The 24738-nt window shown below is 28.7% G+C and overlaps 7 protein-coding genes across 8 annotated transcripts; 2 read left to right on the top strand and 5 right to left on the bottom strand.

Annotated features, from left to right (window-relative positions):
- Nucleotides 1-535: 535 nt before the first annotated feature.
- Nucleotides 536-1588, top strand: OCT59_016640 (uncharacterized protein). 2 transcript variants are annotated; one of them, XM_066145830.1, is made up of 3 exons: nucleotides 536-693; nucleotides 811-910; nucleotides 1329-1584. In XM_066145830.1, the coding sequence occupies exons 2-3, from the start codon at nucleotides 829-831 to the stop codon at nucleotides 1487-1489; spliced, it is 243 nt and encodes an 80-aa protein (XP_066003570.1). In that variant the 5' UTR covers nucleotides 536-693; nucleotides 811-828; the 3' UTR covers nucleotides 1490-1584. The 2 variants fall into 2 exon arrangements, with proteins under 2 accessions (XP_066003570.1, XP_066003569.1); XM_066145829.1 differs by having other exon boundaries at nucleotides 803-1588.
- Nucleotides 1589-8677: 7089 nt separating this feature from the next.
- Nucleotides 8678-9460, top strand: OCT59_016641 (uncharacterized protein; the record flags this gene model as incomplete). The annotated part of the gene is made up of 1 exon (XM_025315124.2): nucleotides 8678-9460. One exon carries the CDS (start codon nucleotides 8678-8680, stop codon nucleotides 9164-9166), a length of 489 nt encoding a protein of 162 aa, XP_025183456.1. The 3' UTR covers nucleotides 9167-9460.
- A 2086-nt stretch (nucleotides 9461-11546) lies between these two features.
- OCT59_016642 (uncharacterized protein) lies at nucleotides 11547-12923 on the bottom strand. The gene is made up of 3 exons (XM_025315125.2): nucleotides 12648-12923; nucleotides 11768-12546; nucleotides 11547-11689 (listed from the first exon to the last, which is right to left on the bottom strand). The coding sequence occupies exons 1-3, from the start codon at nucleotides 12879-12881 to the stop codon at nucleotides 11680-11682; spliced, it is 1023 nt and encodes a 340-aa protein (XP_025183457.1). The 5' UTR covers nucleotides 12882-12923; the 3' UTR covers nucleotides 11547-11679.
- Nucleotides 12924-13993: 1070 nt separating this feature from the next.
- On the bottom strand, nucleotides 13994-15622 carry OCT59_016643 (uncharacterized protein; the record flags this gene model as incomplete). Its single annotated transcript, XM_066145831.1, has 1 exon — nucleotides 13994-15622. One exon carries the CDS (start codon nucleotides 15620-15622, stop codon nucleotides 13994-13996), a length of 1629 nt encoding a protein of 542 aa, XP_066003571.1.
- Nucleotides 15623-16193: 571 nt separating this feature from the next.
- Nucleotides 16194-17574, bottom strand: OCT59_016644 (uncharacterized protein). Its single transcript, XM_025315127.2, has one exon. It carries the CDS (start codon nucleotides 17415-17417, stop codon nucleotides 16386-16388), a length of 1032 nt encoding a protein of 343 aa, XP_025183460.2. The 5' UTR covers nucleotides 17418-17574; the 3' UTR covers nucleotides 16194-16385.
- A 1377-nt stretch (nucleotides 17575-18951) lies between these two features.
- Nucleotides 18952-20277, bottom strand: OCT59_016645 (uncharacterized protein; the record flags this gene model as incomplete). Its single annotated transcript, XM_025324959.1, has 1 exon — nucleotides 18952-20277. The coding sequence occupies one exon, from the start codon at nucleotides 20275-20277 to the stop codon at nucleotides 18952-18954; it is 1326 nt and encodes a 441-aa protein (XP_025183461.1).
- A 1037-nt stretch (nucleotides 20278-21314) lies between these two features.
- OCT59_016646 (uncharacterized protein) lies at nucleotides 21315-22762 on the bottom strand. The gene has a single exon (XM_025315128.2). It carries the CDS (start codon nucleotides 22751-22753, stop codon nucleotides 21473-21475), a length of 1281 nt encoding a protein of 426 aa, XP_025183462.1. The 5' UTR covers nucleotides 22754-22762; the 3' UTR covers nucleotides 21315-21472.
- Between the last annotated feature and the right edge of the window lie 1976 nt (nucleotides 22763-24738).

Raw genomic sequence — 24738 nt, forward strand, 5'->3', positions numbered from 1 at the left:
TTATTTGATATAAAGTTTATTTAATGTAAGGGAAAATATCAAAGTTTGAAAGTTAAACTTTAAGATTATAAAAGAAATAAAGAGTTGTTAAAATCTAAACTAAGTATAACATTAAACTGAGTGATAATTAGTCTACTAATATGTGGCAGGTATCAGTGACAGCAGAACTGCTCTATATACTCTCAAAAGTCTTCTCAAATTCATTCACATCTACAATTTATTATTACTTGTTTATGTCTACGATTTCAATCAATATTTAGTATTTCTTTCAGTTCATATTAGAGAATTGGGTATATGAATATTTTGATTGCAAGTCCTCTGAATGGAGTATTATAAGTTTTTGGAAGAATGCAGTATAGAAACATTCACTAATAAAAATGGTTATTATCTTACTTCTCTTGAGAGTATCATTGAAAAGAAGGATGGAAACAGCTGGTATGAAATCTGTGCCAAGTTAGTGTCGATCACTACTATAATAAGAAAGAGTGATGTTAATGGCAAGTTCAAGAATTTTTTTAAAAAATATAAAAAAATTGGTGGCGTGACTGAGATCTCCAGGATTCCTGTTCGTTCAAGTCTCTAGGACGAGCTACGAAGCTAGTGTTGGGCGCATGCAATCTCCAGGATTGTCTGACGTTCAAGACTCTAGTTCGACCTAACACTTAGCCCTGTTGGAGCACGGATAATCTTCAGGTGAATATTACTAATTTACAAAATTTTACGCGTTAGAATTCTCGACCAGATCGTTCTTTCGAAAAGGAAATGACTAATGGTACTTCAACCTCGATCAATTTTTATGGAGACTCTCAGAACAATAAGGACTTAATAATGTCAAGTGCAACTAAAAGGAAGTGCGTAACGAATATTCACACAATAATAAACGAAAAGTATCACAAGAATCAAAGAAGAGGTGAGCAACAGTCACGTCAAAATTAATTACCAAGATTTTAATATACCCAACGCGAAAGAGCATCTGCTGGTTGCTCTTGTGATGATCTGCTGGTTCGGGGTATGATCAGATGACTTTCGCCAAGCAAAGCATCTGCTGGTATGATCTGCTGGTTCGGTTGAAGTCTTACTTCATCTAAGCAAGAGCATCTGCTGGTTGCTCTTGTGATGATTTGCTGGTTCGGATGAAGTTGTACCCTGCACCTATCACGAAAGTAGTCATGCTTGATGTATTTTTTAATTCTTTTAAAAAATAAATGAAATTTTCTCTCGCCCATCTGAAAATGATAATACGGATCATGAAAATGACGCTCCACAAGATGCACAAGACGATTACATGAAAGATCTGGAATATTTTGACAAACTCGTAGATAATGTAGGTTTATCTTACATCGGAAGAGAGGAAGAACTTACACCACCATGTGGAACCATGGTAGCTAATAGTTGGAACTCTTTCAAGATTGATGATATAATGATCGGATTACGATACTTCCTCTCGTCATATCACGAATCATCCGGAATAAAATTATTTATTCAATGAAGGGTGTAGACACGATAGTAATAGAATACAAAAGACAGCGGTCCATCAAAATTGATTTTATTTGTATCTATCAATAAAATAATTTTTCTTATTTTACACACTTGGTACGAAACTTACCCGTATGTACTCAATACTCAATAAACTTTACATGAATTATGTATTAATATAAATTCCTATCAATCTGATTTTCATGATGTGAACAAATCATATAAAGTCTTTTTGTCTGCAAGTAAAACAAATCAAACTCGAAGTAAGACAAATCATACAGTAAGTCATATTATCTGGAACACAATGTGGGTGAGCGGGAGTATAGAAACGCACGTAGACCTTTCTATTTCTTTGCATATGCAAATCGCCCATTTTTTCAGGTTCACTGATCGAGAAAATTTTGTAAATCGTTGGCATCTGATTTTGTCGTATACATAAACGAATTCACAATTTTCACATCATACTTTGCGATACTGAAATCAAACATCGTAATAAATAGTACGGTAAAAGTGGAGCGAAAAATTTTGGCTGTACTTTAATTCTTTAATGATTCGTTGCTAATCGCCGGAATCTATGTTATATTCAAAATCGCCCACTTTGAGCTTCTATTTTTTAATGTAAGCTTCAAGTGATGTATGGTAGTATTTAATAATGAAAGTTCATTACAAAAATCAAATACCTAATTTTGTAACTTGATTATTTATATAGGTTTGCTCTCGTAGACCTTTAATTAATAAAATAAGCTTTATTATTTGTTAAAGAAATCCATACCCATGTCTCTTTATTCCACACTAATAAAAATATCAAAAAAATTTATGTTTCCTATTTTTCTAATAAAGAATCAATGTCCCCTAACTCCTCCTTAATAGTCAAGTCCGGTGTCTTACATATGGAAATGAAACAACATGTATTATTATTTGCACATCCTTAAAACATAAGTCACAGTCTTATTTAATGGGTTATCCTGAATAAAGTTATCTACTGATTGTGACTGAAAGGTCATAGATCTCTTGATTGATGGTACGTTAGTCTCTGAAATTTCACCAAATTTCTTATCCTTAAGAAATTTTCTAAATAAAACGGGTATCAATCTCTTTAAAATATAATAAATCACGAATTACATGCTTTCTTGCTTGGTTCTGCAGGTCTAAATTTCATTTTGACTTCAGTTAAAAATCATGTAAATTTGATTGAAAATAATGAACCTAACTCTTATAATACCTTCAAATAGTGCCAACCGAGAAGTCATCAACCACAGCCTTTAGTTCTATAATGTAACCACCAACCATATCATATAATTTTTGCTTCTACCTCATTGATACTACGCTTCTTATTCGATTCTCTAAGGTCGACGATATCCATTACAGGGTTTTTTTGTGCAAGACCATGAACTATATAAGCTAAAAATAATTGGTTACACCACTATTTCCCTCTAGAACACAGAACTTACATTCAGTAATATACTTTCTATCATTAGCATTAAACCTTCTATTATCAAATGACAAAGCAGCGATAAAACTTACCACTCACATTGTCCAATATTCAACTGCAAAATTAATTGCTTTTCCAAATTCGACATCAAAAGTACGAGTCCCTTGTATACCTTTGTACTTCTTCCTAGCTAGTGTAATTTTCCTCCTCTACCGATCACATGATAAGATTTTAGCCCAATCAACATAAATTAAATTATTTATTTTAAAGAATGGTCAAGTCTTCATAAGGTTGAAGAATCTTTGGGGACGCTCTATGATTTAAGACGAGGAACCAATTGTCATCTGAAAATTCCCATATTAGGCGTGTAACCGTGTTCTATTTTCCACAGTCTCAATAAGAAGACGCTCATTACGGTATCGTTACTAACTAACAACGCCAGGAACAGTTAATTTCGCCAATATAGCAAGCCTACAAATGAGGTATTGAAAACTTGACCAAAACATATGTACAGCAAACCATAATATCGTACCAGAAGCTGTTTGCAATGGTTTTTACAAGCTTATTCGGGATTCATTCAGGAGGAAGTAGATTCTTCAGAAGTGAGGAGTTTATGATTGAGGTAAATCAAACTCAACATAAAACTGGACTCATATTCGGTGGTTAACAATGTGAGAAGGAAAATTGGTCTTATGAAAGAGTTTGAGCAACTTTAAAGACAATGGCAAAAAAATTAGTGGTTAAAAACTTAAAACTGATTATCCTAAAATTATTTATTGCATCACGATCGGCAAACATCACACTTTCTGATCAATAATTTAACAGACCGTTTCGAACAGTCTAAAAGTTGCACATAACTCCTAAATGCACGAAAAACCTGTGTTTCAGAAATTCAAGCCGTCTTATTCATATCCTATTCAACAAAAATTGCACAAAGTGTAAATTTTATATGAATAGACCATTAGGAGAACACCTATCCATGATACATCGCAGAAGAAGTGTTGTTGAAGACGGATATTTCGGATGAAATATTACGCAATTTTAAAAAGTCATGATTATTTTTTTTGATTGCAGCTGTTCATTTGCAATTTCTGGATTACAAGCTAATAGATAATTTTTCTTTCAGGATGAGAATCACATTAGCAACCCACGATAAAATTATTGGCGGTTTTACTAAGAAGTGTTATCTAGTGCTACATGTTTCGCGCAGACGAACATTTCTATTCTATCCAGATTATCAATGGTTGGAGTAGGATCACGGAGTTAATGTTAGAGTAGCGTGGTCGGCAGACATTAGTATGGCTTCGCTTTGTAAAGCCAATCTACATATCACTGTTACGAGCCAAATTATGTAATTTAATTTTTATGTTAGAATAGAGAAGAAAGAATTTATATAGTCGTTAAACTCATATGGCGTTGATGATAGAGAATATCATCAAACACCTTTAGGTAGCATACAAAGCATTAAAATAGACGCATCACTAATGTTGAGATTTCAACTGGCTTAAGAAAAATATCATAAAAATAAGAGCTCGAACATCTAAACAATCACAATAGAAAATGAAATAAGCCATTTTTTTTTGGAAAGTAATTTGAGTGATTTTTGGCCAAACCAACTACCTAGGGCATCTCCTTCAACAAGGCCATTATTTTCTATGTTTTATTCAGTTAATAAAGAGCATCATAGCGTTGATTAATTAATTATTATTATTTGAAAAAGTTCATTATTAAAGTCTTTTTTTCATGTTTTTTTTTTATTATAGATTTCGATTCTTTTTCATTATAATATATATATATGTATTATTTTCCGTGTCAATAAAACCGATCCCAGAGATCAACTTCACAACATATATTTGCATATATTTTGGATTGTACGGACGTTGATATCTGAGACATAGAATAATGACCTCTCCATATGATCGAGAATTTTTGAAAAATAACAGAATCAGATGCTAATCGAGCTTGCCTTTCAGAAGAGTTTGTGATCTTATACAACCTGGAATTGGAAAATGTCAAATTATCCGTATTGCAGCCGTAGCATAGCTTTTTTTTTTCAAACTTTCCCGCAAGTACTGGCTCAAGTTCCTATGGGTATGGGACGGGAACATGTCCCCGAACAGGACAGTATAGAACATTAAAAATCTTCTTGAACAATGTCTTACAACAACACGGCCTAAATGTATTTATTGATCTAGATTTTCGTGATCATATTATCCTACGGTTAAAAATTCAATTCTTGGATTACTACAAATCGTATAAAAAAGAGGTTCAATTTTATTCACTACAATATCAAAGGCAGAAAAGAGATGGAATAATATCCGCCGATAATTCGAATTGGCAAAAATATTATCAGCTTGAAATCTGACCAAAGTCTTTGTCTTGATGTTTTGGTAAAAAACTTTTCATGCTATTGAATGGTAAAACCCTTTTTTAAAAACTTTGTTTTTTATACAGGACGAAAGTCATAATGAGTTTTCACACCATCTTGCATATATAAGTGGACACTTGACAGAATCAGCAATTCAAGTTGATGGATCAGTAACAAAAAGTATCGATAATATGATAACGAATATGATGATATTAATATTGAAGTTAGTAATGACTCTCATGTAAAGATATTTCACGCTTATGTGGATATTTTTTCTCGTTCTCCTTACTAGGATCCTTCACGCTTCATGATAATTTAACAAACATTCCTCTACTTCCAACAATTAATAAAATTTATATTAAATAGGGTCAAAGATTTTGAATTATAATGTATTATATAACTATTTTTAAAATGTTAAAAAAAAAATAATATGAAAAAGTTTATTCTTTAATAATAATAATTCTGATATAAAATCTATAAAATCACTTATTTTTATACTGAAAAGAAAACTACTATAAAACTAGTTAATATGATTGAATCCATCATACGGGAAGAAAAAGACATTGTTCATTGTGATCATTATAATTAAAAAGAATAATTTGATTGAATACTTCAAGTGTTGGTTCATATCTCAGTAATCTCACTACTAAAAATAATAAATAAATGATTTCTACAATAATAATAATCATTATATATTTATGAACCTTGATCAAACATATATAGAATTTGTACTGATTTGATCCAAGATGTTACTGCCACAGTGGCTTGGAAATATTCTCAAGATACACAACAAGTATCAACCATCTTGATTCTTCTCTTACACACTTCAGTTGGAAACTGTAATTGATATACTGTTATTATAACGCCACCAGGCGACTTATATTTTTCTATCAACTTTGAGGTGTTTAATAGTCCATGATGTACCAACCTTATAGTAGGCCATAAACTAATTAATTATATAATTATTATTAGTTTAAAATTATCATATATTAGAAAAGTTAATATCAAAAAATAAATATTGAAGTAAATTACCTTTTCAAAAGATTGGGTAATTAAAAAATTTTTAAATATAACTAAAAATGAAAAGCAAAAGCACCTAGACATTGTACTTTTTAGTGGTATCCGGACTTTTCGCTGAAAGTCCTTTTCACCGAAACTCATTTCCCCGAGTGGGCCATTTTGCCGAAACCATTTCGCCGAAGCGGACATTTCGCCGAAAATATGGAATTTTTTTTCTTTTTTTTTGAGAAGACAAACGAATTATTTAATACATTATATTAAGTCACGTTTGTTTAAAAAAGAGAACAAAAATCATCATAAAATGAAAATGAAATAGTTTAGAGAATTAGTACTTTGAGCGTGAATTGTTAATGATCAAGGAAATATGTTAATCACTAACATTTTCGGCGAAATGTCCTTCGACGAAATGGACGATTTCGGGGAAAAGGATTCGACGAAATGTCCATTCAACGAAATGCACGTTCGGCGAAAATGTCCCTTCGGCGAAATAGTTTCAGCGAAATGGTTTTCGGCGAAATGAACTTCGGTGAAACGTACTGTACCCTTTTTAGTATAATACAGTATTTTGGTATATCAGAATATATGTTGTTATGTGTATAAACCATAATAAGAGGAAGTGAATAAACAGCAAGAAATGAATTTATGAAGTCAATTTTTGTTTATTTTGTAATATATTTCTTGTGGCACAGCAATGATTATCATTTTTGGGTCACTGCCTCAATATAATGCACATTTACCAAATTTTTATCGAAAGCGAAACAAAATATACTTTATCAATTAGCAATATTTTGCAATTTTCTTGATTATAAATTATCTTTTTTTTAAAAAAAAAATCTCCTGGTTAAAACGCCACGAAATTATTCAACACGACTACACTAAAATACAACACAGTAGAACATAATTCAACTTCCTTTATTTGTAGGTGCATCAATGTAACGTGATTCGTGAAACTTTTTTAACTAAAAAAAAACGCATTTCTAATTCGAAAACTTAATAAATTTTTTTTAAAGTTCTGTCTAAATAACTTTAACTAAAGTCAATTACAAGATATTACTAAACTACACCGAATAGAAATTATTTCAAATTTTGGGAGGAAGTATTTTGCGGATTTATAGATCGACATGTGATTTGTACACTTGACCAAAAAAATGTTACATCTACTCGGGTATTTTGCTTACCTTTTATCAACTTTTTAAATATTCTGAAAATAACTATTTATAATGTGAGGTTCTTAATTTGGAAAGAAACACACGAGGATTAAATTTTCACAATTTTATGGCTAATCTGACCTCGACATAGTAAGTAACAGTTGGATCAGAATAAACTTTGAACCAGATAAAATATTAAAATAAAAATTCACTTTAATTTAAAGAATAATTTCGCCAAAAGAATTATGTAAAGATTCTTATTAAGGTTGACAATTTAGTAAAAAGTTTAATTTCGTATTATAATAATTTGCTAAAGTGAAAGGCAAGAATGAACCATTGAATGGAAATTAATAATAATGACAGAAATGAAAAATGAAAATTATATTTTAAGTCATATTGGTAGCTTATTGTTTTGATATAATATATTTCGAAATTAAATTATATATTTGATTAGTTGAGACTTGTGATGTTACACTAGATTATAAACACGTGCGTAATATTTTTAAGTCATACCTCAAAACAAATCGGTATGCTTTAGACGTGATTTGAATTGTGTAAACTGGAAGTGATTATTTTCTCATTAAAAATTTCGATCAAATTTTATGCCAATCTGTAAAAAGTTTTTATAAACCATTATTATTTTATTCTAAATTCACAGATGGTTCAACCTTACATGTTTGTCGGTTGTATTTTGACAATTAAAATTGTGTATATGAATAAAATTTTGACTTTCCTATTTCTTTATTTATTGACATCAACAGATATGAGCTTGAAAATCGCGAATAAGAACATCTTTTTCTGGTCTTCCACAAAAGCTTCACATGTACTTGATGGTATTTCTCTTATTAATAACATTTGTAGGATTTTCTTTGATGTGAAGATAAGTTAAATTAATTATATTTTGGAATGGCCTTATTAAATCATGATGATTAATTAGAAATCGAAAAGTATTTATTGTTTGTATTATGTGTTATTAGGGATAAATTTGTGCAACAAGCAGGAGCAGGATTATTTGAGAATGCTTCTCAGACCATCGCGGTTGTATACAATGAAGAAAACATTTCCGTATCAGTTATAGCTCGGCCGTTTGTTTGTGACAATCACATGTAATATTTGATTCACAAAAAAAATTGAGCTTTTGTTTACAAATAAGGAAATTTTTAATATATAAAAGTTATAAAAACTTCAACTTTGACTCTTTACATTCTTTAAAAAATCTTCCAAGATTACAAAATGTCACACCCAGGACTCTTGTTAATTTCAACTGTAATCTCAATTCCTGAACATATTGAAGTTGGAAAGTTAATTGGTCGTGAAGGGCGTAACCTAAAACCTATTAGTGCTAAGACCGGTACATTTGTTAGTGTTAATACAAATACAAATCCAGCACAGATTGAAATTAAGTATAATCCACATTATTCACCATCTAACAATCAAATCAATGAAGCAAAAGATTTGTTAAATAATTTAATCAAGAATATTGAAAAGGAAGAGAAAAGGAATATACGTCTTTTGGAAAAGAAGAAGGAAAAAAACGTTGGATTTCTAGATGATTTTGATAGTGGTACTGTTAGCAACAATCGTGTGGTATCAAGATATCAAAAAGAAATTACTGTGAAGAAAGAGAAACAAAGATCTAAGAAAAAAATTTCGACTACTATTAAATCTTATATGGAAGGAGGACTGAAGGAAGGATGGGAGATGGAAATGGAAAATTGTTAAGACTATTGACTTATCTTATATATTAGAGTATAAGTACAGAAATAAATATATTTTAGAAGTTTTCACCTTTTTTTTTCATTTGGAATATTATTTAAGAGAATTTGTATTTACGCATCCTGCACAAAATGAACAAACGTATCCCTCTATGTTTGGCAATTTGAGATTAGGATATTAATTGTACAATGTGATAAGCCCTTCTATGTATTTATTTTGGAATTTCTTTTTTTTTGTAATTATATAATACTGCATTTGTGCAGGTGTGTAAAAAAAATAAAACTCCATTATTTGAATATTACTCATAAAAATATTAAAATGCATTCGTAATCATAAAATGTGTTAGTACAATTAAATGAAAATTTTATCGCACACAACGAACATGCGCTTAAATTATTGTAGTTAATGCGTCAATATGTTTATACATGCTATCCCACACTTTACTCTTCGTATTGAAATTAACGTAGAATCAACTCCGATGGATCGTATCATTTCGTGCCAGTAACGTAAATAAAAAGGAAGAAAAAGATCATAATATTTGGTAAAATATTAAAAAAAAATCTGAATTGAATGAAGCGATATTTAAATGTTGTGTATTTATATTAGTAATTGAAAGAAACACAAATTAATACTGATCAATTTTTAGACCAAATTAAAATAAAAATCATCTAGAATGTACATTGCTAGCTAACGCTACTTCTCCTCAAACAGCATTATCTATTCGGATAGTTAACTGAAGTGCAGAAATTCTGGTTCAATAAACTTCTACCGAGTTGACTTGTGACTGACTCAACTCGTTCATATATTATTAACTAGAAATTCAATCTCTACATTCTTACACTGCATCAAGGAATGTTTAAAAATAAGTGACATATTGCTTTATTTCCGAATAATATGCAATTGAGTAATACTTTTCAGTCAGCTAACAAATAGCTATGCCGTATTCTCATTAGTTTTATCGTTTTATCCACGAATTCTATAATTTTTATCTACGATTAAAATACCTAGCTAAACTAAAGGATCTTTCACAAGAAGAAATTTATTTATTGAGAATAATTTGAATAAACTGTTATGAGACCAGAGTGGTAAACGTATTCGTGGGTGGAATTTTATAATAATTGATACTAAGGAATTTTTAATTAGAAAATTCGATAAAATTATATATTATTGTCCGGAGCGAAGCGAAGGACTATATATGTCTACGCACTATGATGATCTATGGAAATAACGTGTAAATTTTCAATCACGTGAGTTTCTCTGTCCAGGAATTCCAAGGCGTTATGCTGCTAATCAGCAGAAAATTACCGGAATTCCAAGGCGTTATGCTGCTAATTAGTAGAATATCGCTACATCTTTATTTATTATACCTCGCTCCGGACTTACAACGGTTCCCGTTTCCTAGTTAAGTAATCCGATCAGTTCTCATAATCCGGGCCGGTTCGTCGGTTCGGATCCGCAATATCATAATTTTATATGAACCGAAATTATTGACTATTTTGGTGTTGATAATAATAATATTATCGAACTATTCATAAAATTTTCATAATAAAATTCCATTATTATCCAATAACTTTATTATTATGCCAATACATGGTAATACAGGGCGACCGAACAAAATAACAATTATGTTAAATATTCATAAGATTTATGAAAAATTCTCTCATATTGGATATTATTATTTTTTCGTCATAATAAACAATCTTCGTTTTAACAAAGTAATGATATTAGCTAACATGGCCAATAAGCTTTAGGACCTGAATTCAGTTTCTTAAGAAACATTATAGTTTGAATATTATTACAAAATTCATATAGGTGAATTTATAATATTATTTTCAAGCAAAAAAGTCGTTATATTCTTTTCATAGTTTTTAGGGATCGATTAAAAAATAAAATTTGAGGACAGAATGAAATAGCCAGATATATTTATCATTTAAGCAACTTAAAAATTCCTACTTATATAACATATTTTCGCGGAAGATCAAGGAGAAAATCCAATTAAGTAAACGAACACTAATAGATGACAATCTTTTCGTAATTCAAATTTTCGACTTGTTCACTCTCGCTAAGCTTGTGGAAATTCCGTCTATCTTTTGGAAATAAATTATTTCATATTAATTATAACCAGTCAATCATAGCTAATCTCTCAATATTTAAAAGTTACAAGGTTCACGTTTATTAATTTATTTGTAAAATAAATATTTTCTGATAATTAATGTAATTAATGATAATTAATGAAAAAAATTTTGAATAAATTCTTTACAATCTTTACAAGGGATCAATTGATAAATAAGATTGTTCTCCAGTTTGATTAACATTAAATCAAAAATACTTATCAACGGAAAATTGTATAGTCACGCAACATTTAACTTATTTTGAGCTAAAATTTATATATTACGAAGTCTTTAACGTGCACGCAAAATCGTAAAATGCATACATTTTTAATGTATAGTCGTTTACATCAAATTTACATCAAAATCATTGTGCTATTGTAAAATTCCAGACCAAAATACAGCATATCATTAGAATATCCTATATTTATAAGAAAAGAAGATAAGTTAAACTTTTTTTTAAATCAATTATTTTCAAAAAATAATGAATTATATATACCATGTTTGACTCATATAGTTGGTTTCTCTATGGTAATCTGATTTCTTTACCGGTTTGATTGTGTCCCATTTTACATCCTCAAATCGTTCATCATCATCAATCCAATCGCAAAATTTATTGTACAAAGTACAAGCATTAGGCCTATTTTTAGGATTAAAATTCCAACACTGATGCATTAAACTTTCAAAACACGGAGGAATTTCGTCGTCTTGATAAATTGTTGGTTTAAGCCCTTCAGAAATTTGTCTCATTAATCGTCTGTTATGAGCTCTTTCATAAAAAGGAGCTCTGTTAGTTGAAACATGATACATAATGCATCCAAAACTATAAATATCCGCTTTTTTACTATACGGTAATTCTTTAAGGATTTCTGGCGCCATAAAGGCCATTACACCACGAAAACCATCGTATTTTTTCTCATTTTCTTCTTCTCTACAAAATCCAAGATCACCAATCCATGCAATATTTGGGTCATCTTTATCATCATCAATCATTATATTTCCACTATGCAAATCTCCGTGAACTAAATCTTGATCATGAAGTATGTAAAGAGCGTAAGAGATGTCTCGAAGAATTTTTAATCTTTCTTCCCAATAAATTTTTTTCCATTTTTTATATAAGTAATTGCTCAAAGAAGATTGTGAATAATATTCCATGACAATACCATATTCTTCATTATCATAATCATATGTAGCACCATAATAATGAACGAGATTTTTCTCTGATATAGTGTCATCCTCACTAGAACACCTTTTTATCATTCTGTGAATATTTGTAAACTTTTTTTTTTAAAAAAAAAAGATTAAAAAATAAATTTAGATGATTTTACGTTCCCTTTTTGATCTCCTCTTATTTTCAAAAGAAAAAAAAGGTTGTTTACCTCTCTTAAAAATTCTCTATCATCATGAAAAAATTTCACGGCAACAGTATCTGTATAGTTTCTTTTATACCATCTAGCCTTATGAACAACTCCAAATGCTCCTCTATCCAATTCATGTAAGACTTTTAAACGGGAAGATTCTATCCATTTAAGGAAGTCTTTAGCATTTTTCCTATTATTTTTCGATGCAATAATCATGTCATTAACATTTTTATTTCCACTGTTAAAACTCATTGTTGTTTTAATAAATCTTTAAAACACGTCTTTTGTTCACTCAACAAAAAAAAATTGCAAATGTACCATATTTATTTAACAAACGCTTGAATTAATTTTAGTTATTAGTCAACCATGATTATTTCATAATTGGAAATATTGAAGCAATGTGTTTTCTAAATAAACATTATTTAAAAGGGTTATTATCAATTTATGCCATATGACACGACATATGACATATCATATGACAATAATATTGACCTAATCAATTCGCGCTATTGACAAATCGGATTCAATCCCAACCGATCAAAATTCTATTGGTTACAACATAAAGCCAAGAATTTTAGTATGTATTACATAAATATTTGCTAAATACAAAAGATTATATGCAGAATACAAAAAGATTATATGCAGATAACATAATTATTTATTTTATTTCAAATAACATTTTTAACAATAAAAATTTTCCCTGCAGTATTATCAAAAATTGCATTAATAGTAATAATGTAATAATCAAAAAAAAAAAAATTATGCCGGATCGCATTGACTTTCAAGTCATGCGTTTTGTGTTTTAACATTTGATCATTTTAAGTTCACATGTGAAAATCAAAATCTTTTATGCTCTGGCGATCATCAACCAATACTTTTTTGTACCAATTTTTTACGAAAATCGTCAATTATTTACTATTTCAAAAAAATTCGAAATGTTCAAAGAAAAACTTCATTATTATGTTTAACAAAGGTGTTCGTTCATCCATTTTATCGTACGATTTAATACAATGTAAATAATAATATAATAATGACAATCAATAATTCTCTCATGATAAATGCACTATCATCTAGCTAAAGAAGAATTATTATCACATGAAATTGGATAACGAAATAATAAAAATTAGAGGAAACATTCCTAGATTAACAGAAGAGAAACTGGTAGGTTGGTAAGGTATCGAATTTTAGGCTTTATTCTTATTACCGCCAAATATACCACCAACTGATAGTTGTTAGCCGAGACTGTCAACTTTAGCGTAAATACAACAGGCCAATGATAGTATATATGATTAATATTGAAAAAAATGTTCTCGCTTCTATAATATAAAATTTTATTAAATAATATTTCTTTCAGCCAATTATAATTACCATTGATTTAATTCGTATGAGGGAATGATAAAAATTCCATAACGTTTCTTTAACATTTTTAATTCTTTAATCCCCTGAGAGGTCATATCATCCATTCCAACTATTCCTAACGTTTTAACAGTTTTCTTTTCTCTAATAAATTTAGTAATAACTTTTATATGATCATAATTCAAATCTACATAATCAATTATAATGGTCTCTAAAGGAGCATTACAAGTTTTAAATAATTCTTTAAATTGATCAATAGTAAATCCACAACTTAATTTTAAATATTTTAAAGAAGGAGGTAAATCTTGTCCAGTTAATTTCATATCTTCATAATCTAAATTTTTTGAATTGATAAAAATTTCTAAATTTTCTAAACTTAAACCAAAAAATAATTGATAAAATAAATAATTATTATCATGAGGAAAATAATTGGCTAATTTGATTTCTTTAACATTTGGACAACAATCCAATATTATTTCAACAATTATTGAATTAATTAAATCAATTTCTAATTCTTTTAAAGAAATACCTCCAACTTGTAAAATTAATCCTGCCACATCACTACAAATTGGTGAAAATCCTAATCTCAACTTTTTTAAAGAGAATTTAGATTTTAATAATACTGAAGTATTTTCAATATATAAACCTCTACAATACCATAAACTTAAATCTTTTAAATTTTCACAAAGAGCTAAAGCATTAAAACAAGCTTCCGTGATATAAACATTTTCCAATCTTATTATATTTAAAGTTTCATGCCGTGATTGTAAAGAAAAAAGAATTCTTTCGCTTCCAATTCTAACTCCAGATAAGTTAAATTCATTTAAACATTTTTGAGTACTAATTATACGTGAAATAGATTTATGATTATGTTCAAATATAGGAAATTTGATATCAAGACAACGTATATTAGAACATAAATATGGTAAATTTTCTAATAATTTTATGGTATTCGTTGTCATTGGTTTACAATAATCAATTTTAAATCTGGTCAGATGACTTAATCCTGGTTGTTCGATAAACGTGGAAATTTGTGGAATATCTGAGTGACTAAAATATTTATCTATAATAAAAGATTTTAAAGAAATTGATCTCCTCATAAATAATTTACAAAGTGTTGTAGCGATTAAAAGAATTTGATCTTGCTTATGATTATTTATAAATGTTTTATTACACCAAATATGAATGGTAGAGTGTACCGCAATTTCTAATTGTTTATAAGAAAATTCTTCTAAATACATTGAATAATTGAAAAGCGGTTGTCTAATTTCAGGAATTTTTATATTATAAGATTGTAATGATGAACTTAAATTTAAATAATCTTCACGATCAAGACATGCGAGATATGTATGAATTAATTTGTAACGATTCTCAGTTGATAAAGCTTCAAAAGGACGAGACCATAATAAAGGTACTATATTTTTACACCAATATCGATTGACTAAAAGGCATGAATACAATCCAGAATCTTGAGCTTGAACATGTTTAAATATTTCTAACATGCATTCTGTTGGTAAGTAAGGTGCAGGTATATCAGAACGTTTTCCGTGAAATAGATTGTTTTCAACAGTATCTGCAGCAGTAGATCCAACAAAATTAAGGATAAATTGTATTAAAAAACAATAAGTAGATGACATTTTCTAAGAAGTGAATTTTAAAAAGATTTTTCGAATAAAAATCAAAAAAAAGTTTTTTTTTTTCTTGACTGTTATATATCTATTATTCACAAGTCGTACAAAGAAAAAAGAATCATATTGCCTAAATGTGAACAACATCATTGTTTCAAAAAAAAGTATATTGAAATGCCTATGCGAGATATCACCCATTAAAATATTTCCATTGTTAATTTGTTGATTTATACAGCAATTCAAACTGTTGATCTCAGTGAATGTATCTATTGAAGTAATTCCCTGCAAGTATATAAAAAAAGAATAATGTATATGAGTTTGTTTGCATAATTTTTTTTTTAAAAAAAAATAGTACATGCCCTTTTTTTTGTTTTGCCCACAGTACTATAATATTGACAGGTAATTTGCTCATGAAACTTAAAAGTGAAACACTTTTCAAACATACATGACGATTGACGTCTATATGTAGGATGAAAATTATTTCCGTACGTAAAACATCCTTACCCGGCCTGCATGTTCATGACCTTGTCATACTAAATGCGGTAAAATACGTCACAAGTAAAATTTACTATAGCGAGTATAAGGTAAAATAATTTTTTATTTTTTAAAAAAAAAACGTACAAATCATACAATCATATACAAAGTAGTTTAAGAAAATACAAACAGACATCCTGAAAATATTTAAAAGAATAAAAGGGGAAAAGAAAAATCTACAAAAAAAAAAATACAAAAACAAGGGGAAAAAATATACAAAGAAACAAACGCGTTAAAGTTATGGTGATTGCTCACCACCAAAAAAGTAATCAATCTCAGAAAATAATGGAGGCAAATCACAAGAGTAATAAAGTGGTTCTGAATGAATTTCATTTCCATAATAGATATCCGGATTAATTGAAGGAGAAGGAGAAGAATCAAATAGATCCTCATCAGATGATAATTGTGGTAATTGTAATGATTGTGGGGATTGTGGGGATTGTGGTTCGAATTGCTGGTATTGTGGAGACTGTGGTGTTTGTGGTGTTTGTGGAGTCTGTGGTGCTTGTTGGTATTGGTATTGATAGAGTAGGAATAGTTCAGATTGCGGAGATAGTGGAGATTGCGGAGATAGTGGTGATTGCGGGGATAGTGGTGATAGTGGGGATAGTGGAGATTGTGGGAAAAATGGAGATTGTGGGGATAGTGGAGATTGTGGGAAAAATGGAGATTGTGGAGATAGTGGAGATTGTGGGAAAAATGGAGATTGTGGAGATTGTGGAGACGGTGGCCATTGAGGATTACTGGGATTACTGGGAGGAATTTGAGGAATATTCGATTCTGGAGATTCCATGATGAAATTCTCTGCTAAGATTGGATTGGCGATGATTGAAGTGGTAGTACTTTTAGTCTTTCTACTCTTTTTGGTCGTAGATTGTGATGATGACGCAGTAGCATTAACAAAAGTAATATCCGATTCTGAAATGGACATATCCAGTCCATTAATAACGTCAAAAGACGACCTATAAGATGAATTTAACTTAGTACGTTCTGCCTCTTGATCCCAGTATTGTTTTATTTCAGGAGGTTCTTTTTCCCACATTCGAGCAACCATTTTTGATAAATCCCTCATATTAGCAGGATTATTTGGATCGGTATTGATCCTATTTTGAATATGTTTACGGTAAAGAATGAAACGATTTGGTGACCGTGGAGGTTTTGACGAATTCAATTGTTTTTCAATGCGTTTATGTCTTCTCCTCTCGTTTTTTTCATTTTTGCTTTTCTTTTGCCTATTATTTTTAGGCGTTTTTATTGTTGATTTTAACATGTTAATCTAAAGATTTTTTTTTTTTAAAAAAAAAAAGAGATATAGGACTTAGTTAATTTTTGTTTTCGTTATAAATATTTACAATATGTACAATAATAGGTAATTTTATTATAATCAATGATTAATATAATATTTTTTCAAATGGAAGGTGAACTCCGGAGAAATTAGTTGGGCATTTCAAACGTCTTTTATATTCTTTTGTTATGGTTGTGGCATCCTCCATTAAAATCTGTTTACATTATAAAAGGAAGAAATAATTCATACGAATAAACAAATAAACATAAAGCCGAAGATAAAAAAAGAAATAAAAGAATAATGAATTTTAATTGTTAAAAAAGACCCTAAACACGGTAAACTAATATTCTTTTCTTTCTTTATATAGAAAGTACCGTTTTACTAATACATGTCGTAAATATCAAAGATAAGACTTACATTATTTATTTTCACAAGCAACAATCCAAAAAAGTAGATATTCCGTATAAATAAATATTTATCTAACGTAAAAAAAATTTCTTTTTATTTCTAAATGCTTTGTTTAATAGATTTTCTTAATGGGCTACACGGAGTTGTAGAACCGCTCAATTGAGAGAAAGAGAACAAGTAAAGTTTGATTTTTTGTTTCAGTAATCTTGTCACATTTTATTTATGCATTTTATAATCCGTGGCACGATAAAGCATGCTTAAACCCTTAAATATTTATTAATACTTTGTGTGAATTTATAATCTTAATTCATTATATTTCGTACAAAAAAATCATAATATCTAAATAGGAAACAGGAGAAATCGAGACTTATTATTGGTCAATAACTTCCCTCATATAAGATAATAGCTATAAATAACTATGAATAAACCTGTTTTTTGTGTAGCGCAAATCTTCAATGATCATATGCGCACGGGTTCACAATTCCCGGACGCCAAAAAAAAAAACTATTAAAACTATTCTAGAAAGTAAAAAAAGCAAAGTATGAAGGATTTTCTTTATTTCTATATAAAAATTCATTATTCTTTTATATATTATAAAGTTCGTGCGACAAGCTGATTTTTACATATAAGCATAAATATGTAAAACATAATCTATCCGAATATGGCAGGAATAGGATAAAGTTCATGTGTGTTGCATAATAGTATTATTGTAGTTTAGTGGACGGTTCATAATAAGACCGTTTTGAACACATGACATTATTCTCAATGACAAAATAGTCAAATAATTATAATCTTTTGAGTATCCGATGGATTATCATTTTTTCATGGAATTTTTTTTTTTAAAAAAAAATCAAGAATAGAAAGTAAAACAAAGCGAATAATTAATTACTTAATCTTGGCTAATGATGAAGTAACTTAACACCGCATGTTAATTTAGATCGAATGAATTAACTCCGAAATTATAAAAATAAAATCATTTAAAATTTAATAATTTATTTAATAATTTTTAATAATATAAATAATTAATAATTTTTGTACTTATTTATAATATATATATATATTATATATTAATTAAATAAAAATAGATTTTAAAAAATCTATTTATAATATGTTATGCCTTTTCTATAAAAAATCTATATAATGTATATAATGTATATTCAATCATTTCATGTTTAACGTTCCAATTTCCATCAATTCTTAGTTGTTTTTCTAATTTTTTACTAATCGTTTCACAATCATCAATAATTTCATCATTTCTGATTGGTTCAATATTCGTAAGAGTGAGACTTTCCAATTCATTGCATGATGATAATAAATATTTCAAGAAACTTAAATCTTCAGTTAATTTGAAAATTGTTGTTAATGATTTAATTTTTGGACATGATTTCGCAATAGAACGTAATAATACTTGAGTATCAGAATTCTGATAAATAGGGTATGGATACATAGAAGAATATGACTCCAAGTAGAAACATTGTAAATGACCTTCAGTCTTTTCTATAAATTCTGCCAAAACATTTAAAGGTGGGAAATCACGATGAAATTTTAAAACTTCCAAGAGTGGACAAGTTACGTTCCGGAATGTAGCAACTATTTGAGGAGAACATAATGTAAATGTAAATTCTAAACGTTTTAAATTTGAAAGAGTTTTAATTTGTACAAACATGAAATTTTTCATAATAAGTTCCTCAATATTTGAAAGAATTTGTGTTGATAATTCTTCGGTAATTATTTGACATTGATTTAAATCATTCAAGAAATGTATAATTTTTAAATTTTGTTGAACTTTAAAGAGATTAACCAATTCTTTAGAGTTATTAAATGCATTTGTAATAATTCTAATCTTTTTAATTTTTTTACAAACATGAACTAATTTTTCAAAGAATTTAACCGTGGTAAAATTACAAATTTCTAATTCTTGAAGGTTTGAAAGATTATTAAAATTCTGATTTTTAATTATTATTTTAGGAAGACTTGATATCCTAATTTTCCTAATTTCTGTACAATTCTCAAAAATTATTTTATAAATACTAATACATAGAATTGATGAAACTTTTCCTACATTTTTACTGGTTACTGCATGAGCACATTTATCGACAAATCCATAAAATTCGGCGAATTTAAAAATTCTGCAAAAGTTAAGATAATTATAAAATGATTGTTTATAATTAAGATGAATAAGTTCATATTCATATAATTTTAATTTTTCTTCTATAATTTTATCAAAAGGAAACATTGAAATAATTGTTGTAAGTAATTTTCTCGAATTTTCTCTTTTACGAACAATTGAAAATGGATCTTTCCATAAATAAGGTATTGCAGATTCACACCAAGAACGGTTAACTAGAATACATTTAAATAATATATCTTGATCATTATTATATTCGAAAATTTTAAAAATATTTTGTAAACAATCATAATTAAGTTCTGAAGTCATTTTTTAAAAAAAATTCTTTTAAGAAAAAAAAAGAATTTTTTTTTTTTTAAAAAAAACAGGAAATCATACTCTTTTATACATATAAAGATGTTATTGTTTCAAGTTTTAGTAATAAAATTGTTTTTGTACCCTAATTTTGATCATGTAAATTCTATAATAGTCAATTGATTGTTATCTAATGGTATTACCTCATAGTTTGTGTGTAATTTATTAGTTGGATACCGAACAAACCAAACTTTAAAGAAATGAACCAAATTTTTTTTTTAAAAAAAAATATATTGTTTAACCGCTTTTTGATTTCTTCCGGTAATAAAATGAATGGGACGTTTTTTTATTTGGGATCCGGTTTAATTTTAATTTCAGCCGAAACTATAATTTTGGCCAGAATTAATAAATTTCAGAGTATGTATATTTCAGTATATGTTATTTTCGAATTTCGTAAAAAAGCGAAATAAACGAATTCAATTGAAGATTAAGGCATAAAAGTTAGTATCGAAGCTTCTATCCGAAAACTCGAGCTTGGTACAAATAATTATTATCTTCCCCCACCATTATAAATAATTCAGAAATCTTTAATTTTGGCCAGAATTAATAAATTTCAGAGTATGACCATACTATATATTCAGTATATGTTATTTTCGAATTTCGTAAAAAAGCGAAATAAACGAATTCAATTGAAGATTAAGGCACAAAAGTTAGTATCGAAGCTTCTACCGAAACTCGAGCTTGGTACAAATAATTATTATACTACCATCATCTTCCCCCTTCCCCCACCATTATAAATATTTGAAATATAATAATATATCCTTTTCAAAGTTAATTTCTTGATAATAATTCGATTAACTTACGGTTTTCAACGAAAAAATCACCAAGAAAGAACGAAGAAATAATTGGTATAAAACATTAATAAAGTAAGCATGAAACAAACTTGTCTCGTATAATGCGTATAATGTCAATTTATTTTGTAAATTAACATATATTAACATATATTATAATAATTTATAAATTCACAATTTTAAAACAGTACTGTAATTTAATAAAGTTATTATCGATCCATTAACAGTTTTGTTCTCGCTATAGCTTTATTTTTCATTTATACACGATAAATCGACTAAACAAAAAATATAATCATGCAACCTTTCTCCGAAAAAAAAACAATATGAATAACGCTTAAAATATTTACGGTAATTATTATTCAATTATGAAATTTATTAAATTCTATTCGCCTACCATATTCACTAAATTCGCTACTAACCTTCCAGTTTTCATCTATCGTTCTCAGAACTTCTTGTAATAATGTTAACCTTATATAATCAAAGCTCATGAGAGTAAGACTTTTTAATTCATTGCATGAGAGCAATAAATGTTCCAAGAGGTTTAAATCTTCAGTTATATTAATAATTATAGCTAATGATTTAATTTTTGGACAGGATTTCGCAATAGATTTTAATAATACTTGTGTGTCTAAATGCTCATAAGGGTGATCCAAATGTAAACATTGTAAATGACCTTCCGTTTTTTTTATAAATTCAGCTAAAACATCTAAAGGTGGAAGACTATCATCAAATTTTAAAACTTCTAAGATTGGACACGATATAGTCAAAAGTGTCGCAACTGTTTGAGAAGTCCATTCACTAACAGTAATTTCTAAACGTTTTAACTTTGATAAAGTAATAATTTGCCCATTAGGTAATATGAAATTTTTTATACATAGTTCCTCAATTGAATGCATTTGTATCAATAATTCATTGGAGATTTGAAATAATTTAAACCGACTTAAAAGATATACAGCTTTCAACCCATGTTGAACTTTTAAAAAATTAATTAATAACTGAGAATTATTAAATCCACCATGTAAATTGATTACGATCTTCTTAATTTTTTTACAAATATGAGCTATCTTTTCGAGGTATTGAATTTCACCAATTTCTAAGACGCAAAGATTTGAAAGATTATCAAAAGATTTCATTTTCATTATTCTTTTAGAAATGGTTAATAACGTAATTTGTTTAATCCCGCTACAATTCTTAAAAATAATATCATAAACATGATATGATAAAATAGATGAAATCGTTCCTTCTTCATTTTCGTTATTTGTCTTATGGTGTGTGTAATTCCGAGAACATTTGTCAATAAATCCATGAAATTCGATAGATTTAAAAATTTTTATAAACCTCAAATAATTGTAGAATGATTGCTCATACTTATGATAAGTAACTTTATAGGTTTTACATGAATTTAACTTGTCTTCCATACTTTTTTCAAAAGGAAACATTGAAATTATTGTTTTAAGTAATCTCCTTGAGTTCGCTACCCCTTTACGATAAACAATTGAAAATGGATTCTCCCATAAATAAGGTATCGAAATTTCAAACCATAAACGATTGACTAGAAGACATTTGAATAATACACTTTGATTAGACTCAAGACATTCCAAAATGTTACGAAAACAATCGTGATTAAGTTTTGAAACCATGGTGATTTTTTTTTTAAAAAAAAAAAGTGAAAGAGTTGAAACTTATTAGAAGAATATTCTTTCCAAAATGGTACTTCCTTGGCTGCAGTCTTATCAATTCGTCCAATCGACAATTACATCAAATTTTATCTTTTATTGTAATTTTTTTTTTAAATTCATTTAAGGATGTTGAAGCCAACATACCAAAAAAAAAAGAATCTAATACTAACGGAGTATTCATTTTCCTTAAAATTTAAAATTTAATGCAATGACGCCAAAATTTCCATGGAATTTGGAGTAAATATTAATGCTGATCACGGTAATGAACTAACAGATATGGTTTTATTAAATTCAAAATATTTGTCAATATATATATTTATAGGCAAGGTTTGTTAATCACCATCTCATCTCAATTAAAAAAACATTTATCCTAAGATATCCATGATTTTCGTAGCGAAACACAATCACGTGTTTTACATTCCGTCCATTCGAGAGAGTTATTAGCACGCTTAATGTTTACATTAAATAAATACAGACAAAGAATGACACAAATTTAAGACATCGAGATAAACTGCTTACTTCAGAGTTTTCACAATTATCCAGCATTTATTCATTTTATTCATTTATTTTTTATTATGTTCTTGAACTTCAGCTCATTTCTTCCAAAAATCACAGCATTTCTGCCAGACTCTTATCAATAATACCAAGGTGTACGCTAGAGTCATGGTGGACCTTTCAAGAACCGAACATTTGTAACATCTGACATGTTTCTCGCTCCTTAATGAGCAATCTCCGTTAGTTAAAATGTGCAATATCGGCTTATTTGTATATTGTTTCGTTTGTCAGAAGCCTTGATCGCGTCAGTGTTGCGGCCAGAGTCTTAAATTGCAATAAATGTAATTAGAGCTACAAACATTCCGGTGAATATCCTAACCTTACCCTAAACCTTTACATCTGCTTAAATAACTGATAATGGGACGGTGCGGGTTTTATGTAGATAAAGACGCTTTATAACTATGGTATGCTAATTCAATAACATTAGTCGAAGTAAAATGCTCATCATAAATTCGTTACGCGCATTATGTACCGTAAATGGTTGACTAAAGTAGTACCCCACCCCATAGCATTCCCACAAAAAAGTATTATATTTGAGAGTACTATATCGTGAAAATATGGATCTTAGTCCCCAAATTCAATGTAATTTGTGTGGTACTTGAGTATCTTAGTCAACCGTTTGTTTAAGCGTTATTATTTAATAAAGATGTAAAGGATTCCAATTCTTTTAATACGTATAAATAAATGATAATAACGTGAATAGTCAATTAGGAGGAATAAATTTAGAAAATGAAAATAGCGTCTACGAATTTTATAGTATGGTCCCATGGACCTTCTAAGAGGGTTCTGGAAACTAGAACTGAATATAGTCTAAGATGACATAGACAGCTGCCTCCAGTGATGGCCGACCCAAATACTGGTCACGTGCTATCTGGGCCATCTCGACAAATGACCTTAATCATTTAAAAATTACATCATAATTCTGGCCAAAACTTATATCACGTGATAATATAAATTAATTCTGGTCAGCATAATACATAAATTTGGCCTGAATGACTCAAATGCCGAATGACTAGTCATCACTGCAGCGGCGCAGCACCAAGGGAACAAATATAACATATCCGCAGAAACCTTAAAAACAATGCTTTATCATTGCTTTCTTCACCACCTTCGATTAAAGTTCTATTACATGCAACTTGAAGCAGCAAATTCAAGTACCAAGGCCAAACATAATTATTATCGCGATTTATTTACTATAATAATTTCTGCTATAAAATTTTAAAAGTAGAAAGTCAGAATAATTTAAATTTCCAAAAGTTAACCCGATAACTACTTATAGGAGGGCGTGAGTTTTAACTTTGGAAAAATATAATTTTTTAAAAAGGGCCAAACGCCAAACGCCAAACACGAATTCGTATTTATCAATCAAGAAATGTATAGTAGTAGAATTT

The sequence above is a fragment of the Rhizophagus irregularis genome, chromosome 25, assembly GCF_026210795.1.
Source record: "Rhizophagus irregularis chromosome 25, complete sequence".
Lineage (NCBI taxonomy): Eukaryota > Fungi > Glomeromycota > Glomeromycetes > Glomerales > Glomeraceae > Rhizophagus > Rhizophagus irregularis.

Bases quoted from the DNA above. Each gene is read 5' to 3' on its own strand.
- OCT59_016640 (XM_066145830.1), top strand. From the start codon at position 829: ATGTCAAGTGCAACTAAAAGGAAGTGCGTAACGAATATTCACACAATA. The intron at 911-1,328 runs GTGAGCAACAGT...TAGATAATGTAG, and splicing joins TCACAAGAATCAAAGAAGAG to GTTTATCTTACATCGGAAGA.
- OCT59_016642 (XM_025315125.2), bottom strand. From the start codon at position 12,881: ATGAGTTTTAACAGTGGAAATAAAAATGTTAATGACATGATTATTGCA. The intron at 12,547-12,647 runs GTAAACAACCTT...TAAAAAAAAAAG, and splicing joins ATAGAGAATTTTTAAGAGAG to TTTACAAATATTCACAGAAT.
- OCT59_016644 (XM_025315127.2), bottom strand. From the start codon at position 17,417: ATGTTAAAATCAACAATAAAAACGCCTAAAAATAATAGGCAAAAGAAA.
- OCT59_016646 (XM_025315128.2), bottom strand. From the start codon at position 22,753: ATGGTTTCAAAACTTAATCACGATTGTTTTCGTAACATTTTGGAATGT.